The sequence below is a fragment of the Pagrus major genome, chromosome 5, assembly GCF_040436345.1.
Source record: "Pagrus major chromosome 5, Pma_NU_1.0".
Classification (NCBI taxonomy): domain Eukaryota; kingdom Metazoa; phylum Chordata; class Actinopteri; order Spariformes; family Sparidae; genus Pagrus; species Pagrus major.
Window position 1 is genome coordinate 41,320,383 of NC_133219.1, and position 21,297 is coordinate 41,341,679.

The following is a 21,297-nucleotide window of genomic DNA, read 5'->3' on the forward strand; positions in this document are numbered from 1 at the left end:
TCAGCCTGCCGGTAACGGTCAGCTGCAGTTTAACGGGCAGTGACCGGGACCAGCCCGTCCGCACACCGACACCACTGACCCAAACAGCGGCTCCACGCACAAAACAGCGAACCTTACCTTCTGTGATCCGGTCCGTCTCCACCTGTCCTCCCGCCACACACACACACACAGACACACACACAGACAGGTGTTACACCGACAGACAGACAGACAGACAGACAGACAGACAGTCGTTGTCTCCGTGTCTTCGCTCTCTGTCTCTGTCTCAGTTTTCGTGGCGCTAAACTTCAAACTTCGACCGTCGCCATTTTTTCAGTTTTCCCGCGAATCAAAGGAGGAGGTTTTCCATCATTTACATAAGCGTCATCATCACGCCCGTCATAATCAACGTCATCACGTCCCCACCAGGAAGTATTGCAGGGCTTCGAATCATCTGTTCGTGCAGAACTCCATTCACTTTTTCTCCTTTTTTAGCCACGAAACTGTCTCCCAGAAACACTTCTATTATATATATATATATATATATATATATATATATATATATATATATATATATATATATATATATATATATAATAGACATAAAAAATATATATGTACATAAAAAATCATAATCATTCCTCATCATTCTTGAGAATGTAGATTTTGGACTGAACTACGGGGTCTTCTATGGACAAAAACAACCAAACAGGATACTGTTTCCTTTCAATGGTATTTGTCAATTTCTTTCACATAGCAGTACCGCGGAGGTGTAGCTCATTCAGCGATTTTTCACACAAAAATATTTCGAAAAAATGCAACTTAAAAATGTATGTCTCATCTCGGCACTGCTTCTGGGGAAGTTGGTATTAATGACCCAAATATGATGAATGCTCATTCATTTTAAATGTCTTTATTGAAATTATATATTTCAACGACAGATTAATTTTTACTTGTGTGATAAAAGGGGTTAAGCAGGACTCAGTCATCAATATAATAAATCACCATCAAATACAGAAAGACACCTGCGCGGACCCCAGGGGAACATTTGTTACTGTGTCGTTTGTTCCTACCCGGACCGGTTTGAAGACACACCGTTGCTATTGGATGCGGCAGCAGCGTTAGCTTCCCCACATCAGCGGCATGCTAACGATGCTCCTGGCAGCTAAACTGTCATAGAAAATAAACGGAAAGATGTGACGTCATTGGTTATGCTTTGACGTTTTAATAGGTTGATGTAGTGACGTCATCAGGATTACGTATTCATCTTGGGAGCTAACAGAGCTAAACTAGCAGCAGGATTAGCCGTAAAACCCTGAAAACAGCAGTGGTCAGCAGTGTGAGCGGTTAGCTGAAGGCTAACAGCCGTTAGCTCCTCCGGCAGCTTTCAACGGCGGGAACCGACAGAATAAATCAGTGTAATATGAGGTGAAAGTACGGGAGCCGGCAGGGACATGAGGAGGAGGAGGAGGAGGGCAGCAGCCTGATGAAGAACAGGAACTGAAGTTTAACACAGAGTGAGTCTGAACACATTCATACAGCAGCGCGGGATTAACCCGGGTTTAACGGGTGAACGGGAGTCATGGTGACACGTTGAATATTAATAATGATGATTAATAATAAATCAGCTGTTAAACTGAACATCAGGAAGACAGAATGATCTTTATCACTTCATGACGTCTGGATCCAGTTCAAACTGACCTGGTTTTGTTCCATCAGGTTCTGTTCGAGGACCAGATGACCAGTTGGACTATGCAGGTGTTTGAACATGACTGAGATGGACCTGGACCTGAGGTGGTCCACAGCGAGCCGGGCCAGTCTGCTTCTGGACCTTTCACTTGTTTCTGGAGTGACATGTCGGACTGTGATCCACCTGCTGTAGAGGAGGCTGCTGGTCCTCCTGGTCCTCCTGGTCCTCCTGGTCCTGGTCGCCCCCCCCTGGCAGAGAAGGCCCTGTCGGAGGCCTTTGCGAGGCTGCGGTACCGCGACACGTCCCTGCTGATCTGGCAGCAGCAGCAGCAGGACCTGCAGGCGGCTCCGCCCTCCACCTACCTGAACCGGAGCCAGTCGGCCTGGTACAGCAGCTTTGGGAACCAGGCCGTCCTGGTCCGGGACAAGAAGGGCCTGGAGGACACAGACGGACGGTCCAGGATCTGCAGCGTCATGTAGACCGGAACAGATGCTGTGATTCAGACTGAACTCTGGAGACGTCTGAGAGGATTCAACGTTTCTGTTCAGTCTTCGGTTCGCAGGTTGGTCTGTTCAGGATCCGTCCCAAAGAAGAATGACATCATTGATCCTCTGGAACATCTGGATTAAATACAGCGGCTCTTCTTGGAAAGTTGAGCTGTTTGTCTCAGAGGTGTCCCGTGAACCTGAGCTCTTTGAATCAAACTGGACTGAACCTTCAGACTGGAGTCAATGTTAACGAGGAGACCGAAGACTAGAACATGTTCTGAATGAGTCATAATTGTTCTGTTCAAACTCTCCCGACCTGGTTTTGGTTTTTAAAGGTTTCATATTTTGCTCTTCAACTGTCAGTATTTTAATTTTGGGTGATGAGATAAAATGTTTACATGCTTTAATGTTCAAACACAAGATTTGTCTCTTCTCTGCGGCTGCAGCTCCTCTATTCAGCCCGTCTGAACCCTTTCTTTTAGCTCCCATCTCTTTAAGGCCCGCCTCCTAAATGGCCCATTCTGCTCTGATTGGTCGGTTCACACAGGCCTGAGCAGGCACACAGCTTGTGTACGTCTCGTGTCCTCCACAGTATTTCTATCTACAGCACACACTCTATAAAAAACACGTGTGTCTGACCTTCAGCAGTCTGGGAGCTTTAAATCTTCTGCTTTCTCTCAGCAGTCTGGTGCGCTTCTTCTTCTGTGGTTTGAATGAGGTCCGTTTGGTGTTTGATTTATTAAAATGTAGTAAAAGATCAGCAGAAAGTTCAGGATCTGCTGGTTTTGGTGTCTGAGGACTTTTCTCCAGAAACAACCACACACAGAAATCCACCATTGAAGAAGAAACACAGCAGTTTGTACAGGAGGACTACAGAGACCAGAATGCACTGCAGCAGCCTCAGAACAGTGTGGGCTCTGATGCTGCGTTCAGGTGCACCTCGGTCCCATTTCCCGATTTAGGAAGTCGGTCTTTAGTGTTCGGTGTTCATGTGGGAGCAACATGGACAACACGCCTGTTTCCTGTATCTGAGGAAACGAGTGACAATAATACACATCACTTTAGTAAACTGGGCATCATGGGAAATGTAGGAGCTGTAAAGGGATCCTGATTTGTTCCATGTTGACTCAGATTCTGTTTTTACTGCAACAGTAAAAGTTTTTATGCTTGTGGAGGAAGAATAAAAGGCTGGATCCAGGTCTGAGTCAGGACCGACATGTCCCGAGTCAAGACACGTACAAACAGGAAGTCCAAGCTAAAACTGACCCTACAAGTCCCCAGTTAAAGGAGCAGTCTGTAGTTTTAATGAATAAATGTTAATGAGCAGAGAAAGATCAAATAACTAAATAAACAAACTCTTTGTTTTCATGACTGAATAAACAAACTGACCTTAAAGGACAACACAGTTTATACTGTTTTACTTTGTTCATATGTGGCGGACCCTGCCACCTTTTTCTAGCCTCAAACAGTGTTCTGGGACCTTATTTTCCTCTGAGAACAGCTGGTTTATTCACTTATTTCTGAGTTTGTATTATTACCTCATTAATATTGTAAATGTATAAACTCTGAGTTTCTTCTTCAGAACCACAGAGCTCCTTTAAGTTCTGCTGATCTGAGCTGAGCTGATCTGATCTGAGCTGATCTGATCTGAGCTGATCTGAGCGCAGCAGACAGACTGAAGTAGATGAAGCTTCATCTGTGAGACGTTCTCATATTGACACAGAACCAGAAACTCTTTATTTCCATCATGTTTAAGGTTTTTATTTGAGGTTTGGCTGAAACTTTTCTTTGATGCGACTTGATTCGGACTCGACTGATGACTTCTTCAGGGACGATACTGATTATTAGAAACTGAAACCTGATATGTGGGATCAATATTCATTTATAGCATAAATTAAAATCTGTGTCAAAATTTTGAACAACCAGCGAAGAAATAAACCCGAATACAATTTACTGAAGTACTGTTCTTAAGTACAGTTTTCATTTTACTGAGTATTTCCATGTTCTGCTTCCTCTCCGCTACATTTACCTGATAACTATAGGTCATGTAACCAATCAGACAGTGAGCAGCTGACATCATCAGCCTTCTTCTTCTCTGTTTATTGTGTTCTGCTCACAAACAACTTGTAAAGTCAACTAACGCAGTTTGACTTTGTATAATTGACTATAATTTTATTATCTGCTGATAACTAATAAGGTACATTTTCCATTATGGGGCAGATATTGACGGTGTGGACAGAAACACGAGTTCTGCTTCATCCAGAGATCTGACCGACAGAAACGTGTGAGATTAAAAAAAAGAGTCGAGTCGTCGTTTCAGTTTATGTGTTTATTTATGAAAACAAAGGAACTCAGAAAATAAGGATCCCATATCAGTAATTACATCAAATAATTCACTTGTTGGTTTGTCGTCGGTTCGTCCTCTCTGTCTCTGTCTCTCTCTCGGTGTCTCTACTCTATCGAGTGGAGTCGATCTAAAGCTCAGACAGCTACTATACAGCTACTATACAGTGCTCAAACATACGGAAGAAAGAACGTACGGCCGGAGTGCATGCAAATACATAAAATCACTTTTTTCCTTTTTCTTATTAAAATACAAAAATTAACTATTAGCATCAAAGCTCGACCATCAACTAAAAACAAACAGAGGAGGGTTACTGTGGCAACGAGCTATCCGACTGACTGTCTGTCTGTCTGTCTGTCACACCGGGAGGACACGTCTCTGTCCTGATTGATTATAGATCAGTTATTGATTAGTCTGTTAAATGTCCCAAATAAAATGTCTCTTCAGTCTGACGAGATTAAAAAGCACTAATGAATTCACCCGCTGGATTTAAACCGTGTGACAACAACTGAACCGTCTCCATGACAACGGAGTGGAAAGCTTCAGAAATGTGATTTTCCTTTTGTCCCACAGATTCAGTTTGAAACGAGATGAAACGGAAAGAAAAGTCGAGTTTTTACAGAAAATTTAAATCATTGATCGATTCCCATCAAACCAATTATCAATCAGTTTCTACATGATCGAGTTCTCTGTCCTCCTGCTGAGCCTGAACACATCGTCAGACAACCAGGATCAAACATCTTTAACTCCAATCAGAAGCTTTTAGCTTACACACCACTGAAGGTTCAACCAATCACAGACGAGAGCCTGAGAGACAGAACTCAGGGTGGAAAACTCCAACATACGAGAATCATGGAGTCCAGATCCTGTCTGTACGCAGAGGTCAAAGGTCACACACGAAGAGAACATCAACACACTACAGACAGACAGGTCGACAGACAGACAGGTGTGTTTGAGATGTCACATGATTCGTCTGATTGATTGATTGATCTGATCAGCAGTGACATCAGAGGTCAGAAAAACAAACAGACCTCCGACCCTCTGACTGATGTGTTCAAATCACATCGGAAAACTGGAAACTCCTGTCCCAAGTAAAATGTTGTTTTCCAGCATCACAGCCTCCACCCGACCAATCAGAGCACAGCGTGGTGTTCGGTCTGTTTCATCCACCTGGAGACAGACTGCGACACCTGAGGGATCGTCAGGTTACATCTGATAGAGGTCAAAGGTCAAACCCAGAAGAAGCAGTCCGACCTTCACCTGAGCGCTGCGTCCCAAACGTAAGGAAGCTTCCTGAGAGACTCCAGCTCAACACCAACCCACCAATCAGGTGAACACGAGGCTATGATGTCACCACAACAGCCAATCAGATCAGACTTTATTAAAAAGATTTTAAAAAGCTCTGATCAGGTTCAGTCGTGACTTCCTGTTGAGAAATAAAATTATTTAATCTTCTGATCAGAGAATAAAACAAAGTGTGACGTCGCTGCGTGCCAACCAGACTCTGGTTTGATTTCTGACATTTTAAACAACCAATAATAAACAGCTGACAGAATCTGTGACGGCCATGTTTGTTTCTGACTGTCGCAGCTTGTTTTTATTCTGGGAAACCTTTTTTTCAAGCTTCGAGTTTTTCAGCAGAAGATTTTATTTTTCTACTTTTGTTGTTTGAAGTTTGAAACCATTGATTCTAAAATAAACTCTAAAAGACCTGACGCCCAATCAGGACTCTTCCTCACACCTGGAGCAGTCTGACCTCTGACAGGAAGTGACAGGTGAGCTGGGGCTGGTACAGTATATGGAGGGGGGGGGCAGCGGTACAAAGACATTTCATATAGAGAACCTTATAAGACACAAACGAGTTCAGCACACAACCTGAAAATCAAAAACAGAAAAATAAAGGAAATGTAGTGTTAAAAAAAAAAAAAGTTTGTCTCTCTGCTGAGGGGGCGGGGTCTGAGCCTGGTGACCCCACCCCCCTCCGTCACTGTTGACCCCGGGGACAGACAGTAGGTTGTGGGTTTGTTGCAGGACCAGCAGAGGAGACAGTTGACTCTCAGAGGGGTTAATCCAACAACTGCACAGATTTCCTTCATTTTAGAAAATGAATCCGAGATTTGACTTTTTATATTAAAAAACAAAAAGCGTCTGTAGAGACGTCACCGACGATACGAGGATTATATCCCCAACAAACAGAGGCAGCACATCAGCAGAGTGACCGCTAACTGCTGCTAACTGTAGTCTGTTTATTCATCCACAACTGTAGCCACTATTAGCTTGTTAGCTCAGTTAGCCGTGCAGCAAGCTGTGTTTAAATTGCAAACACATGAGCTTTGGGCCACTGGCTGGGGCTAGTTGGTTAGCATGCTAACTTCAGATGATTTCGCTGAAACACAGAAGATATTTCTAAATGTTTTAAACTCTCCTCCACAGACTGAAGCCGGACACAAGACAAGATGGAGGTCTGACTGTGACTGAAGACAATCACTAATGAAGACGAGGACTGTTTGAATCAGGTTCACATCTGGTCCGTCTCTGATCACATGACGTCTCGTAAGAAACAAATTGGTTTTGTCTGCAGGACGTTTCACGTCACCGTCAGCTCGTTTATCTGATCTGAGCTGCATCATCTCCAGTCTGAAGTCAAACACATCCACTGAATCAGAATTTAACTCTGAACGAAGAACCTGATTGGCTCCTGAAGCTCTGAACTTTGTCTCACAGGCGTCGCCACCTTTAAACAAATCTGAGGAATCTTCCATTAATTTCTGAGACGTTGATGGAGTAAACCCCCTGAGATCTCCTCCTCCTCCTCCTCCTCCTCCTCCTCCTCCTCCTCCATGATGCTCTATTGATGCTTCTGGAATGTTTGCAGAGGTCAGGGGTCACAGCCGGCCGTCCAAAAACAGGAAGAAGAAGAAGAAGAAGCAGAAGAAGAAGAAAGCCTCCACGCTCGAGTGTTCAGAGAAGATCAACACAACTCCCAGTCAGACAGACAGGCTGCCTGTCTCACTCCCTTCTTCTTCTCTTGTTGTTTTCTTCTTCTTCGGTCTGTTTGCGTTCCTCCAGGAAGAAGAAAAAAAAAAAAAAAAAAAAAAACGACACTAGGAGCTAAAAAACAGGTCAGCCTATTTACATACAGTCTCCAAGTCTGGGCGTGTGTGTGTGTGTGTGTGTGTGTGTGTGTGTGTGTGTGTGTGTGTTTATATATACTGTATGTGTGTGTGTGTGTTGTAAGAAGTTCAGAGTGTGTATCTCTGTCTTTTGTGTGTGTGTGTTTGTTCAGGATGGAAGTTTACATGATGTGTGTGTTCATCTGTGTGTACCTGTGTGTGTAGAGTGGATAAACCTCTGTATGCATGTGTGTGTGTGTTCAGTAACGTGTGTGTGTGTGTGTGTTCAGTCTGTGTCGGAGGAAGAGGAGGTTCCTGTTGAGGAGCTGTCATCAGAGGAGGAAGAAGAGCTGCCACTCAAACGACTAGCCCCGCCTCCCGAGGCCCCGCCCCCTGCTGCTTTCTCTGGAGAGAGACAGACAGGTAGAGAGAGAGACAGACAGGTAGAGAGAGAGAAAGACAGGTAGAGAGAGATGATGTTAATAATCAGACTCATTGAGTCAGGTCCCTCTTTTTACACCAGCCAGCATTTGTATAGCAATACTGTAGTAATACTGTAGTAGTACTGTAGTACCCAGTGTACAGACAGCAGTATATATACTGAGTATTACAGTACTGCACTGTAGTACCCAGTGTACAGACAGCAGTATATATACTGAGTATTACAGTGCTGCACTGTAGTACCCAGTGTACAGACAGCAGTATATATACTGAGTATTACAGTGCTGCACTGTAGTACCCAGTGTACAGACAGCAGCATATATACTGAGTATTACAGTACTGCACTGTAGTACCCAGTGTACAGACAGCAGTATATATACTGAGTATTACAGTGCTGCACTGTAGTACCCAGTGTACAGACAGCAGTATATATACTGAGTATTACAGTACTGCACTGTAGTACCCAGTGTACAGACAGCAGTATATATACTCACGCAGTAGCTTCCTCTGCTTCTTCTGCAGGCAGGACTTGACGTAGCGCTCCAGCTCTCGGAGCGTGGAGGGTTTGAGGGTCTCGAAGTCGATCTCGATCTCGTCGGGGTTCGAGTCCCTCAGCGACGGCTCTCTGGACTGGATGATGTGGACGACGCGGCCCAGCTTCTCCCCCGGCAGCCGGTTGATATCCAGACTCAGCTGCCGCTTCTCGTCGTACGACATGGGCAGGGACGACTCCTCGCCGTCGTCGCCGTTGGCTGAGCCACCGCCGGACGCCTTACTGCCTTTCTTCGGTTGCCTGGAAACACAGAACCGCTCTGATTGGTCAGAGCTTTCTGAGAATGTCAACTCTTTAAAACACTTTGAAAGAACTGGGAGCCGATTGGATGGTACCTGGTGGCGGTCACTGTGCTGTTGGCTTTCCTGGCCGGCGCCTTCTTCTGATTGGTTGGTTTGGGCTGCTGAGCGGCCGCCTTGGGCTTCTTCTCTTCCTCCATCTTGCCCTTGTTCCCTTTATCTTTGTCCTTGTCTTTCTTCTTCTCCTTGTCTTTCTTCTCTTTCTTCTTCTTTGGCTTGCTGACGGGAGCCTGGGACAGGACGGCCAGCTGCTCGTGCACCGCCTTCAACTGGTGGAATACACTGATAATCAATACCTACAACTTCTGATCAATACCTGGAGCGCCTTTAGCTGCTGATGGTCTACACAACTACAATCACATGATAATATGAAGATGATTATTTAGAAAACCCCTTAATAGAAAATCAAACGTTCATTAAATCTACAATGATGTTAAAAAGAAGAAAACGAGGATGTTCTTGACCTGTGATTGGTCGGCAGCACCAACCTGCTCCTGTAGCTCAGCCAATCGCGTGGCTCGCTCCTCCTCTGAGTCGGACGATTCGTCGGAGGAGGAGTTGTTGCTGCTGTCAGAGGAGGCGGTGCTTTTACTGACCAATGGTGTTGTAGATGGGACTGACGCCTCCAGGCCCTCATCAGGGATCTTAGCGAAACGCATCTCGAACACGTCCTGCGGAGAGGTCGATGTATTGATTTATTGACAGATTACTGACGACAGAGCCTGATGAGGCGAAGGTTCTCAGAGGACCGGAGGTTCTCCAGGTGTTACGTACCTGCAGCTTGCGGGCCATGGCCACCACCTCGTGGTCTGGAGGATTGTACTTGTAGCAGTTGGAGAACATTAACCTGACGTCAGTGGCAAAGCTCTGAGGATCGTTGTATTCTCCTTTATCCATCTTTTTCTGTCGGAGAGATTCAACATGAGACCAAGAGTCAGTTCACTGCTCAACACTCATCTGAGCACCTGCGATTCACCTGCGATTCACCTGCGTTTCACCTGCGTTTCACCTGCGATTCACCTGCGATTCACCTGCGTTTCACCTGCGATTCACCTGCGTTTCACCTGCGATTCACCTGCGTTTCACCTGCGTTTCACCTGCGTTTCACCTGCGTTTCACCTGCGATTCACCTGTGATTCACCTGCGATTCACCTGCGTTTCACCTGCGATTCACCTGCGATTCACCTGCGATTTGCTTGTACGCAGTCTGAAATGACTGAACGTGCCAGCCAGAGAAGGAACCGATTATTGATTGGAGGCTGATGATTCTGATGGATCAGACAGTTTGGATCTACTTCTTGATTTTCAGGTCCGGTCTGATCCGATATAGTTTTGCATCGAGCAGAATAAAAGCTTTGAGCTCGACAGTCTGACGGTTCAAAGCTGTGATGTCACACTTCCTGTCGGCGGTTTTAACTTGGATCTGACCGCCGACTCACAGATCAACTGTTGGTCGTCTGTCTGCCTCAGATATTAACTCAGCTCATCTCCTGACTGACCCGTTTGATACTGTGATGTCATGGCAGTGTGATGATGTCATTGTGTATTACCCGGACGGTGCTGAGGTCCATGGGGTGTTTGATGATGTCATGGTAGTCGTGCAGCTCCAGAGCCTCGGCGTCGACTGGCTTGTAGAAGGGCCAGGCGTAGGCGGCGTGTTTCTTCGAGAGCATCTCCTTCAAGATGGCGTCGCAGTGTTTCATCTGCTCGCCCAGCTTACCGCCCTTCCTCCCCCCGGCCCCGCCTCCACCGGCTCCCACCTCGCCCGCAGCCACCTCCTCGCCTGTCTCCCTGCGGGTCTTGGCAGGGCGGGCGGCTGCCTCGCGGCGGGACGAGCCCAGTTTGGGTGGTTTGGTGTCCTGAGCGGACGGAGAGTCGGCGCGACCGGCAGAGATGGCCGACGTGGTTGGAGTGGTGGTGTCGGCTTTCCTCTTCACACCTTTCTTCTGTTGGAGAAAGACAGGTGTGAGGACAGACAGGTGAGAGAGAGGTAGATAGGTGGACACAAACACAGGTAAAAAGATACAGATAAAGCAAGACATGCAGACGCAAAAGAGTAGAAAGACACAGGTAGAGAGAGACAGGTAGAGACAAACACGTGGAGACAGGTAGAGACAGACAGGTGGAGACAGGTAGAGACGGGCAGAGGGAGACAGGTGGAGACAAACAGGTGGAGACAGGTAGAGATGGGCAGAGGGAGACAGGTAGAGACAAACAGGTGGAGACAGGTAGAGACGGGCAGAGGGAGACAGGTAGAGACGAGCAGAGGATGACAGGTAGAGACGGGCAGAGGGAGACAGGTAGGGACGGGTAGAGGGAGACAGGTAGAGACGGGCAGAGGGAGACAGGAAGGGACGGGCAGAGGGAGACAGGTAGAAGGAGACAGGTAGTGACGGGCAGAGGGAGACAGGAAGGGACGGGCAGAGGGAGACAGGTAGTGACGGGCAGAGGGAGACAGGAAGGGACGGGCAGAGGGAGACAGGAAGGGACGGGCAGAGGGAGACAGGAAGGGACGGGCAGAGGGAGACAGGTAGATGTTAAGAAGACAGGTGCACAGAGAGACAGACACAGGGCCAGAGACAGACAGGTAGATAAAGGGCAGAGAGACAGGTACAAAGACAGACAGGTGTTTCCTGTTCTATAAGGGTCATGTGAAGCTGTTACCTTGACGACGGGCTGTGCAGACGGCATCATGGTTGCCGGGGGCTGCGGGGCAGAGACAGGGGGCGTGGTCTGGACCGGTGTGGGCGTGGTCGAGATGACAGGTGTCTGGGAGGGGGAGGGGGAGGGGTAGGAGGGGGGAGGGGAGGCTGAAGACTCCGCCTGCTGACTCACTAAGAGAGAGACAGTACTGTTAGTACTGCAGTACTATACTGTACACAAAGTATATGAAAGTACTGCAATAACCAATACTGAGTGTAGTACTGTTGTAGTACTACATGGTAAAACCTTATGTATAAAAATAACTGCAGTGATATCAAATAAATAAATAAATTTTATACACATTTTTACTGATACAACAGTTTAAGTACTGCAGTAGTACCTGCAAATATAGTACTAGTACTGTAGTATCAGTAGTATCAGTACTGTAGTACCTGCAGTATCAGTACTGTAGTACCTGCAGTATCAGTACTGTAGCATCAGTACTGCAGTACCTGCAGTATCAGTACTGATACTGTAGTACCTGTAGTATCAGTACTGATACTGTAGTACCTGTAGTACCAGTACTGTAGCACCTGTAGTACCAGTACTGTAGCACCTGTAGTACCAGTACTGTAGCACCAGTACTGTAGTACCTGTACTGTAGCACCTGTACTGTAGTACCTGTACTGTAGTACCTGTACTGTAGTACCTGTACTGTAGTACCAGTACTGTAGTACCTGTACTGTAGTACCAGTACTGTAGCACCACTACTGTAGAATCAGTACTGTAGCACCTGTACTGTAGTACCTGTACTGTAGCACCAGTACTGTAGTACCTGTACTGTAGTACCAGTACTGTAGTACCTGTACTGTAGTACCAGTACTGTAGTATCAGTACTGTAGTACCTGTACTGTAGAATCAGTACTGTAGTACCTGTACTGTAGTACCTGTACTGTAGTATCAGTACTGTAGTACCTGTACTGTAGTACCTGTACTGTAGTATCAGTACTGTAGTATCAGTACTGTAGTACCTGTACTGTAGTATCAGTACTGTAGTACCTGTACTGTAGTATCAGTACTGTAGTATCAGTACTGTAGTACCTGTACTGTAGTACCTGTACTGTAGTATCAGTACTGTAGTATCTGTACTGTAGTATCAGTACTGTAGTATCAGTACTGTAGTACCTGTACTGTAGTATCAGTACTGTAGTACCTGTACTGTAGTATCAGTACTGTAGTATCAGTACTGTAGTACCTGTACTGTAGTATCAGTACTGTAGTACCTGTACTGTAGTATCAGTACTGTAGTACCTGTACTGTAGTACCTGTACTGTAGTATCAGTACTGTAGTACCTGTACTGTAGTATCAGTACTGTAGTACCTGTACTGTAGTACCTGTACTGTAGTATCAGTACTGTAGTACCTGTACTGTAGTATCAGTACTGTAGTACCTGTACTGTAGTACCTGTACTGTAGTATCAGTACTGTAGTACCTGTACTGTAGTACCTGTACTGTAGTATCAGTACTGTAGTACCTGTAGTGGCGGCGGCGGGCTGCTTGCTCTGTTTCTTGCCTTTGGGCGCCGGCGGCAGCAGAGCGACTTCCTCTTGAGGCATCTGAGCGACTTTCTGCAGGAAGATTTTCTCTAAAGCCTGAGCCATGAGGACGATGTCATCTGTGGGCTGAAGACACACACGCAGACACACACACACAGACACACACACACACAGTGTTACTACAGCACGGTCAACATCTGTGATGACTCTACAGACACATGTAGCAGCAGCCATGACACCTTCTTCTTCTCCATGTTACACCGAGACGTCACCTGAGCTGACCTCCAATCACAGGCAGGGTGAACAGGACAGGTACTACACACATACTGCAGTACTTTCAAATAAAAATACACACATACTGCAGTACTTTCAAATAAAAATACACACAAACTGCAGTACTGTGTATAAGTACCTTGTTGTAGATGTATTAGTACCCGTGTTGTGTATAAGTACCTTGTTGTAGATGTGTTAGTACCCGTGTTGTGTATAAGTACCTTGTTGTAGATGTATTAGTACCCATGTTGTGTATAAGTACCTTGTTGTAGATGTATTAGTACCCGTGTTGTGTATAAGTACCTTGTTGTAGATGTGTTAGTACCCGTGTTGTGTATAAGTACCTTGTTGTAGATGTATTAGTACCCATGTTGTGTATAAGTACCTTGTTGTAGATGTATTAGTACCCGTGTTGTGTATAAGTACCTTGTTGTAGATGTGTTAGTACCCGTGTTGTGTATAAGTACCTGGTTGTAGATGTATTAGTACCCGTGTTGTGTATAAGCACCTTGTTGTAGATGTATTAGTACCCGTGTTGTGTATAAGTACCTGGTTGTAGATGTATTAGTACCCGTGTTGTGTATAAGTACCTTGTTGTAGATGTAACAGTTGGTGAACATGGTGTTGAAGTCCTGCATGGCCTCACTGGCGCTCCAGTAGTAATTGTTCTCCAGGCGTTTCTTGATGGTTCCCATGTCCATCGGGTTCTTGATCACTTTGTGGTAGTCCTGGAGACGAGGACGTGGTTAGATCTAGACTTTTTGGACCTCTAAAGAAAGTGAAACGTGCGTGAAATATTTGTGGTAGGACGGTCTGTGTTGTGACTTACGGCGAGGCAGAGCTTGATGGCGTCCACAGGCTGGTAGAAGGGCCAGGCGAACTGATGCTTCCACAGAGTCTTCACCACAACGTTCTGCATGTACTGCAGCTGGTTCGTCTTCCTGACGGACACAAACACAACAAACATGACAGAGCTGCACACGGGCTGACTTCACTTCCTGCTGTAAACTCTGTGGATGAGCTGAGACACGTCTCTTCTGTAGAGAACAAATCGTCGTGGTTCATCTGGGAGCAGACTCACCGTCACTGGTGTCTCGTTCTGGCTTGATGTGGGTTTTGTGGTACCACCATTACCGAGTTAAATGTTTCACCATATCAAAAGAAACGTGCAGGTAAAGAGCTGACTAGGCACTCACAGAACTGGAGTTAATTTCAGTAACTACTATTTTACGTGCTAACGCTGACTCTGCTAACAGGAAGCTGTTAGCATGTCTTCATCTACTCCACCATCAGAGGAAGTACAGACCCAGTGGATCAGCTGGCTGAGTCAGTATTGATCCAGCCTTTAAACTCAAGCACAGACTTCAGACAGAACTTGCCGTTAGCATGTTAGCAACACAAAAATAAAAAACTTCATGAAATTTCAGTGTGCTTGATGACAGCTATCAAAGCTAATCTCTGCCGCTGTCCTTGAACGCACCAACAAATCAAATTCCTAATGAAGTGCATCACGTGATGACATCACAACCTGGGAGGATCTGATCAGTGATCAGGTTTGTCCAGGTGATTCCTACCTGCCAGGTTTGGTGGGGTTGGTGACCTCAGGTGGGGGCGGGTTGGTGAGGGTGGGGGGGCTGGGGGGCGCAGCCTCGGGGGCGTCCGACATGGTGGACGACGGTGACGCAGCAATGCACCGTGGGACGGCAGTGTCTGACCTGAAGGTGAAAAAACAACTCCCTCTGTGGTCTGAGGGTGTGTGTGTGTGTGTGTGTGTGTGTGTGTGTGTGTGTGTGTGTGTGCGGCACACAGGTGTGTGTTAGTGTGTGATCAGTTCAGGTGTTGTTGGTGTCGATTCTTCAGCTCGATGTTTCCCCCGAGGAGACAAACTCCCATCGCACGACCTGAGAGGAGGAGAGACACTTTGTTAGCATGGTTAGCTCTCTGCTGCTAACAATCAACGAAAACTTATTTTCAAAAAAGTTTAAAGTGTCAAAGGTTCAGTTTCTCTCTCAGCTACTGAATCCTGAAGAAATGAAGTCACACACAGAAAAGGTAGAGAGAACTTCATCCTCGTGTCATCGATGAATCTGACAGTAATTAAGCTTTAACTGGTTCTCTATTTTATTTAATCTTCTCTCCTTCAGGAAAAAACGTTTGTATTAATTTCATGTATTATTAACTCACTGTAAGAGGTGACAGAAAAGGATGTGTGTCGGTCTTCTTACAAGCTGACTTAAAGATACACAAAAGTATTTTAATCTACCCGTTCAACTGGCGATAAAACATTTATCGATTCCGATTCAAATAAAAGATCCAGTTTTCTCCTGAACAAACAGGAAGAGGCACAGCAGCGTTCACCATCAACAGACCAACAGATACAAAACTGAAAAATCCAAAGACGTGACAATTTATGGACAAACAGAAAAATAAACAGCTAACGGCTCCTTAAACTCTGTGACACGTTAGATAGTTTAAATACTGTCAGAGACGGCATGTTAACCCTCGACGCTGCTGAACAAACAGCACAACATGTCAAATAAGGAGCTTCAGCAGCCGCACGTGCACGCACACACACACGCTGCTGCTCAGTGACGCACAACGTTTTACACTAATAAACTTTATTTAAATAACCAGAACTAAAGTTATTTCAGGACAGAAACATGAACAGCTTCACCGCGTCAGTTTGGTTTTCAATCGATGAAATAAAAATGATAGTTTATTTTAATATTAACAGGACATGATAACCGTTTACAGTTTCATGGTATTACACATTATTACTACTATCATTACCAACGATGAACCTTTACGGAATACATTTTTTGGATAAACAAACATTTTATTATTATCTCACTAAATATTCTGTCTGACAGGACGCTCGACAGAAACTTGATATTTAAACAAACAGATGAAAACATCAGAGTTCAAGACGAACAGTGTGATAATTATCAGGTCGCCGCAACTCTTCTTACAAATATTCACCTATACTTCAGTGTTCACGTCTTTAATTCACTCGTCTTATTGTAACATCGCTTCATATTAAAGGAATAATTCACTAAAACAAACAATCAGCATTCTACATTTATAATCAGTAATACAAATCGTTCAGTTTGATTATTTTAAATCATTTCTTAACTGAATTTACAGATGATGTACTGCTGGTTCATATATAAACTGATATTCACTTGTATCTTGGCCTGTTTCGTGCTCGTGTTGTACATCCAGCTGAGCTTTCTTCACTCTGAACTTTTACATTTGCTCAAACTAACACAAACATTCTCGTCCAATCGTCTGAGCCATAAAACCTTTATCAATGGATTTTACAGATACATTACTGATGTGCTAAAACCGTGATATAAAATCAAAGAGCGGATTTTATTCTCTCCTCTGGTGTGTCAATCAGGTTTCATTTGAATATTTTATATTAGAGCTATATATGTTAAAGATCAGCTGTTTGTCTGTGACCTCTGGAGTTAACACCTGAGCTGATGTCACTGATGGACCACCAGATATTATTTTAATCTTCTCTCCGTCAGGAAAAAACATTTGTATTAATTTCATATATTATTAACTCACTGTAAGAGGTGACAGTAAAGGATGTGTGTCGGTCTGTGTGGGTGTAATCAATTACCTGAGTAACCACAGTAACAGTATTTATCAGACTGATGGATCAGGTCTGTCTGAACCTCAGAGCTCAACTCTAATCATCTTAACTGACTTATAGAGAAAAAAGCTTCACGGATTCATCAAGTAGTCACCTGAGAAAAACCATGTCAAATTCAAAACTATTATTTTGACATGATTGATCAAACGTGTGTCATGTTTTTCAGACATTATCTGGCTCCAGCTTCTTAAATGTGACAATTTGCTGCTTTTCCTTCTCAGTTCTGACAGGAATGAAGAGTCTTTGGGTTCTGGAGACATTCGAAGACTTCACTTTGAGTTTTGGGAAACTGCGATGAGATATTTTCACCTTTTTTGACATTTTACAGATAAAAACTATTATTCAGTAGATCTTGAAAATAATCGTCAGCCCGACTGATCATGAAAATGATCGTTACGGCCCTTCTAGGAAACAGTTTGTGTTACTTTGTCATTAACAGATTAATAAATATAAAACTAACACAAGAACCAGGTTATAAAAAAGTCTCAACTTCACTTAATCACATTAAACATTCAAGTATTTAAAGTGTATCTGTGTTCACGGTAATAACGCAGGTGTGTTCAGGTCCAGTCTGATGTTGGTTCAGGTGTTCAGTCTCACACAGGTGACCTGTCGCTCTACACAGCAGTGACATCATCACTGTCAGACTGTTAAACACAATAAAATAAAATCTTCAACACTCTGCTTTGAATCTGTACTTAAATATTTTACTGAGACGTTCTCTTAAGGATCAATCAAACAATCACTTAACGTTTAGATTCTTTTCTTGACTGATCATTTAGAGATATTAATTCTTTGATCATCTTTCACAGCAAATTCTCACTTTTGTGAAACTGGAACTGATGGATTTAATCACGTCTCTTAAAAATGACACAAACAATTAAACTGATTATGAAAATCTGTGACATTACATTTGTAACTAATCAAAGACGAGGTGATCTGACAGGTTTATAAAGATCATCGGAAACATCAGGAGCTCATAAATCAGACAAGCTCACTGTGAATGAGTGCGACTGATCCAGTGACACCAGGAACCTGCTGACGATCATCATCGTTGTTGTCAAAATAATACAAATCACACTTAATCAACCCTCAGTGACCTCTTCAGAACATCATCGGTCCAAACCCAACAACTGTCAAATTACAGTTCACATATGACGAACATGAGCAGCTCCAGCTCTGACTTTCTGGTGTTTGTGCAAGAAAAATGACAAATTGTGCGGATCAGCTGACAGATGGATCAATAATCAGTTCTGCATCATTAATCCCAGCAACAACACAGAGCTGCTGTCTGACGGTGTGTAAGAAACTTCAGGCAGGTTCATGAAGTCTCGCTTCTAACTGCAGACTGGAGTTTGACCTGCGATCACCTGTCAACAACCTGACATGCTCAGATCATACTGGCCCATCGGTACCAGGTCCACTGTGATCTCCACTGTGTGTCTACTGATGCATTTCACCACAAAACAACTTCTTCCAGACTAAAAATGTCTCCGAACCACCAGAACCTGACGAGCTGTCCTGTTACAAAGTCCTGCAGCAGCAGGGACATTAAACTGCAGGTAAAGTGGTGGATCAGAGGAAACAGTCCAGCTCCAGGACCAGGACCAGGACCAGGACCAGGACCAGGACCAGATAACCTTAAACCTGCTCTCACAGTCCGGACCACCGGCAGCTCCTGCACGGATCAACAGATGTTGGAGTCCGGCGCTCTGCTGCCTGCATGCTCCTGCGGTTCAGCGGCTAACGAGCGAGCTAACTGCTAACACACACCGCTGCGACCAACAAACTCCACAAATCCAGTGAACAGCACCGCCATCCACAGCCGCGCACACCCGGCTGCTTCCTTACCGGCAGATCAGAGCCCAGAGCCCGCGCGAACCGAGCTGGCTGCTCCGGTGTGGATGTTTTCAGGCTAACGAAACATCCCATTTATCTCGCTTTAAAAAGATGGCGGGCAAGCCAAGGCAAAATATGAGCTAGCTCGCTAGCTAACGGAGCTAGGCTACTTACCGAATACGTAAAATGTCATTAATATAGATTCTCGCGGCGGTGCGGGGGTCTGAGCGCGTGATCGGTGCGTTATCTTGACATTTGTTCGCGTATGAGACGCACATCGATCAGATTAACGCGGTTGCAAATCCAATCTTTGCAGATGTTACCGCTCGGTGTTTGGCTAGCTAATAAGCCGTTAGCCTGTTAGCTGAGCTTTGTCTGAAGGCGCCGAGCGGCAGCACACCGACACATTCTGCAGTCCGGCGGACACGCGCCGCTCCGGCCCCGCTAACCCGCCGCGCCCCGCCACACTGAGCTGTTTACTTTGAGTCTCGGTCCTCCGGCGGTCCAGCGGCGGCCTCAGCGCAGTTTTCACCCAGATTTTTATTTAGCGAAGTAGCATAATAGATGAGTTATCAGCTGTCTACCCTGTGCGCAGGCGCAGTGCAGAGCAGCATCATGGATGTTGTTGTGAACGGATTGGGTGCTCGGTTGGATGAAGCGCTGTGATTGGCTGTCAGGTGGTGGCAGGGCGACGATTCGTTGCTGGTGGATGTGAAGCGCTGCGATTGGTCGGTGAGTTAGTTGAAGCGCTGTGATTGGCTGAGGCGCACGACTGGCTGCTGTGATTGGCTGGTGCGGTTTAATTGCGCCGTCACTTGAACTCCGTTTCCCAGCATGCAGAGCGGCGGCAGAGAGGCTGAGGCCCGCTCTGCCCTGCAGGTGAGACTGTTGACGGATTTATTGATTTAAACTAATAACTGATCTTTATATGATTATATTGATGACGTCAGAGTGTTTAAAGCTGCTTGTATGAACACACACACACACTTCAATAATCAACAGATCGATTTTATGTTACAGAAGGCTGAGGCTCTTTTTAACACGATTATTGTCAGTTTCTAAATATTTTATTTAGATTTTTCAGACACACAAACACACTAAACACAATAAATCAGCACAACACAACAGATTTTTGTCATTTGTTTCTTATTTGTACTGAACCTTTATTGAACTATAACCTACTGACACTAATGTTGAACACACTGTAGCTGAGGCCTGACAGCCAACCAGCCCCAGCACCAGCCCCAGAACCAGCACCAGCACCAGCACCAGCCCCAGCACCAGCCCCAGCCCCAGCCCCAGCACCAGCGCCAGCCCCAGCACCAGAACCAGCCCCAGAACCAGCCCCAGCACCAGCCCCAGAACCAGCACCAGCCCCAGAACCAGAACCAGCACCAGCCCCAGAACCAGCCCCAGAACCAGCACCAGCACCAGCACCACCACCAGCCCCAGAACCAGCACCAGCCCCAGCCCCAGCCCCAGCCCCAGCACCAGAACCAGGGCCAGCACCAGCGCCAGCCCCAGCACCAGAACCAGGGCCAGCACCAGCACCAGCACCAGCACCAGAACCAGCCCCAACACCAGCCCCAGCACCAGCACCAGCCCCAGCCCCAGCCCCAGAACCAGCCCCAACACCAGCCCCAGCCCCAGCACCAGCACCAGCACCAGCCCCAGCACCAGCCCCAGCCCCAGCACCAGAACCAGAACCAGAACCAGCCCCAGCCCCAGCCCCAGCCCCAGAACCAGCACCAGCACCAGCCCCAGCCCCAGAACCAGGGCCAGCCCCAGCCCCAGCACCAGAACCAGAACCAGAACCAGCCCCAGCCCCAGCCCCAGCACCAGCACCAGCACCAGCCCCAGCCCCAGAACCAGGGCCAGCCCCAGCCCCAGCACCAGAACCAGAACCAGAACCAGCCCCAGCCCCAGCCCCAGCACCAGCACCAGCACCAGCACCAGAACCAGCACCAGCACACGACTGACGAAGGTTTAAAGTTTTGGTTTGAACATTTCGGGCTCTGTCCGGAGAAAAGGTTCTAAAATGGGAAGAGAACAAAAGAATAGAGAAATAAAAACACCGGACCGGAACTGGATCTGACATCTGCGACAAACTGGACCAGGTCCTCACTACAGCCCTGAATCTGATGACTGCTGAGACGAGTGAAGATAATTAATGTGAGCGTTGAGGGAGCACGAGAGCGTCACATCATGTCTAAAGGTCTGTGAGGGGGCAGAGCTGGACCTGCAGAAGTCTTTACAGAAACTGGATCAGTGGTATCAGTGATCACACCATCAGGAGATCAACTCATCCAGCTGAGTTCACTGAGACACAGAAAAGCAGCTTCATTCAGAGTCTGAGGGCCGACTGCCGTCCTGTAGAGGCTCAGGACGGCAGTCGGCGGACGAGCAGCAGCGTCTGA

At 46.1% G+C, this 21,297-nt stretch overlaps 3 protein-coding genes across 9 annotated transcripts in view; 1 reads left to right on the plus strand and 2 right to left on the minus strand.

Annotated features, from left to right (window-relative positions):
• The window catches only part of phf19 (PHD finger protein 19), an 8,122-nt gene extending 7,793 nt beyond the window's left edge, over positions 1-329 (minus strand). Inside the window, exon 1 of one of the 2 annotated variants that reach the window (XM_073465431.1) lies at positions 118-329. The gene's annotated coding sequence lies outside the window, so the exon portion shown is untranslated. The remainder of the gene's footprint in view (positions 1-117) is intronic. The other variant, XM_073465430.1, reaches the window with a different exon arrangement.
• Positions 330-1,100: 771 nt separating this feature from the next.
• On the plus strand, positions 1,101-2,801 carry LOC140996272 (putative uncharacterized protein BRD3OS). Its single transcript, XM_073466618.1, has 2 exons — positions 1,101-1,496; positions 1,699-2,801. The coding sequence occupies exon 2, from the start codon at positions 1,834-1,836 to the stop codon at positions 2,146-2,148; it is 315 nt and encodes a 104-aa protein (XP_073322719.1). The 5' UTR covers positions 1,101-1,496; positions 1,699-1,833; the 3' UTR covers positions 2,149-2,801.
• Positions 2,802-4,471: 1,670 nt separating this feature from the next.
• On the minus strand, positions 4,472-19,444 carry brd3b (bromodomain containing 3b). 6 transcript variants are annotated; one of them, XM_073465979.1, is made up of 12 exons: positions 19,361-19,444; positions 14,955-15,281; positions 14,210-14,321; positions 13,971-14,108; positions 13,125-13,233; positions 11,572-11,741; positions 10,458-10,853; positions 9,682-9,810; positions 9,372-9,578; positions 8,944-9,176; positions 8,550-8,848; positions 4,472-8,019 (listed from the first exon to the last, which is right to left on the minus strand). In XM_073465979.1, exons 2-12 carry the CDS (start codon positions 15,044-15,046, stop codon positions 7,901-7,903), a joined length of 2,004 nt encoding a protein of 667 aa, XP_073322080.1. In that variant the 5' UTR covers positions 15,047-15,281; positions 19,361-19,444; the 3' UTR covers positions 4,472-7,900. The 6 variants fall into 6 exon arrangements, with proteins under 6 accessions (XP_073322080.1, XP_073322079.1, XP_073322076.1 ...); XM_073465978.1 differs by having other exon boundaries at positions 9,396-9,578; positions 13,086-13,233; XM_073465975.1 differs by having other exon boundaries at positions 13,086-13,233.
• Between the last annotated feature and the right edge of the window lie 1,853 nt (positions 19,445-21,297).

Bases quoted from the DNA above. Each gene is read 5' to 3' on its own strand.
- LOC140996272 (XM_073466618.1), top strand. From the start codon at position 1,834: ATGTCGGACTGTGATCCACCTGCTGTAGAGGAGGCTGCTGGTCCTCCT.
- brd3b (XM_073465975.1), bottom strand. From the start codon at position 15,046: ATGTCGGACGCCCCCGAGGCTGCGCCCCCCAGCCCCCCCACCCTCACC. The intron at 14,322-14,954 runs GTAGGAATCACC...TGTGTCCGTCAG, and splicing joins AACCCCACCAAACCTGGCAG to GAAGACGAACCAGCTGCAGT. The intron at 8,020-8,549 runs GTGAGTATATAT...GTCTCTCTCCAG, and splicing joins GAAGCAGAGGAAGCTACTGC to AGAAAGCAGCAGGGGGCGGG.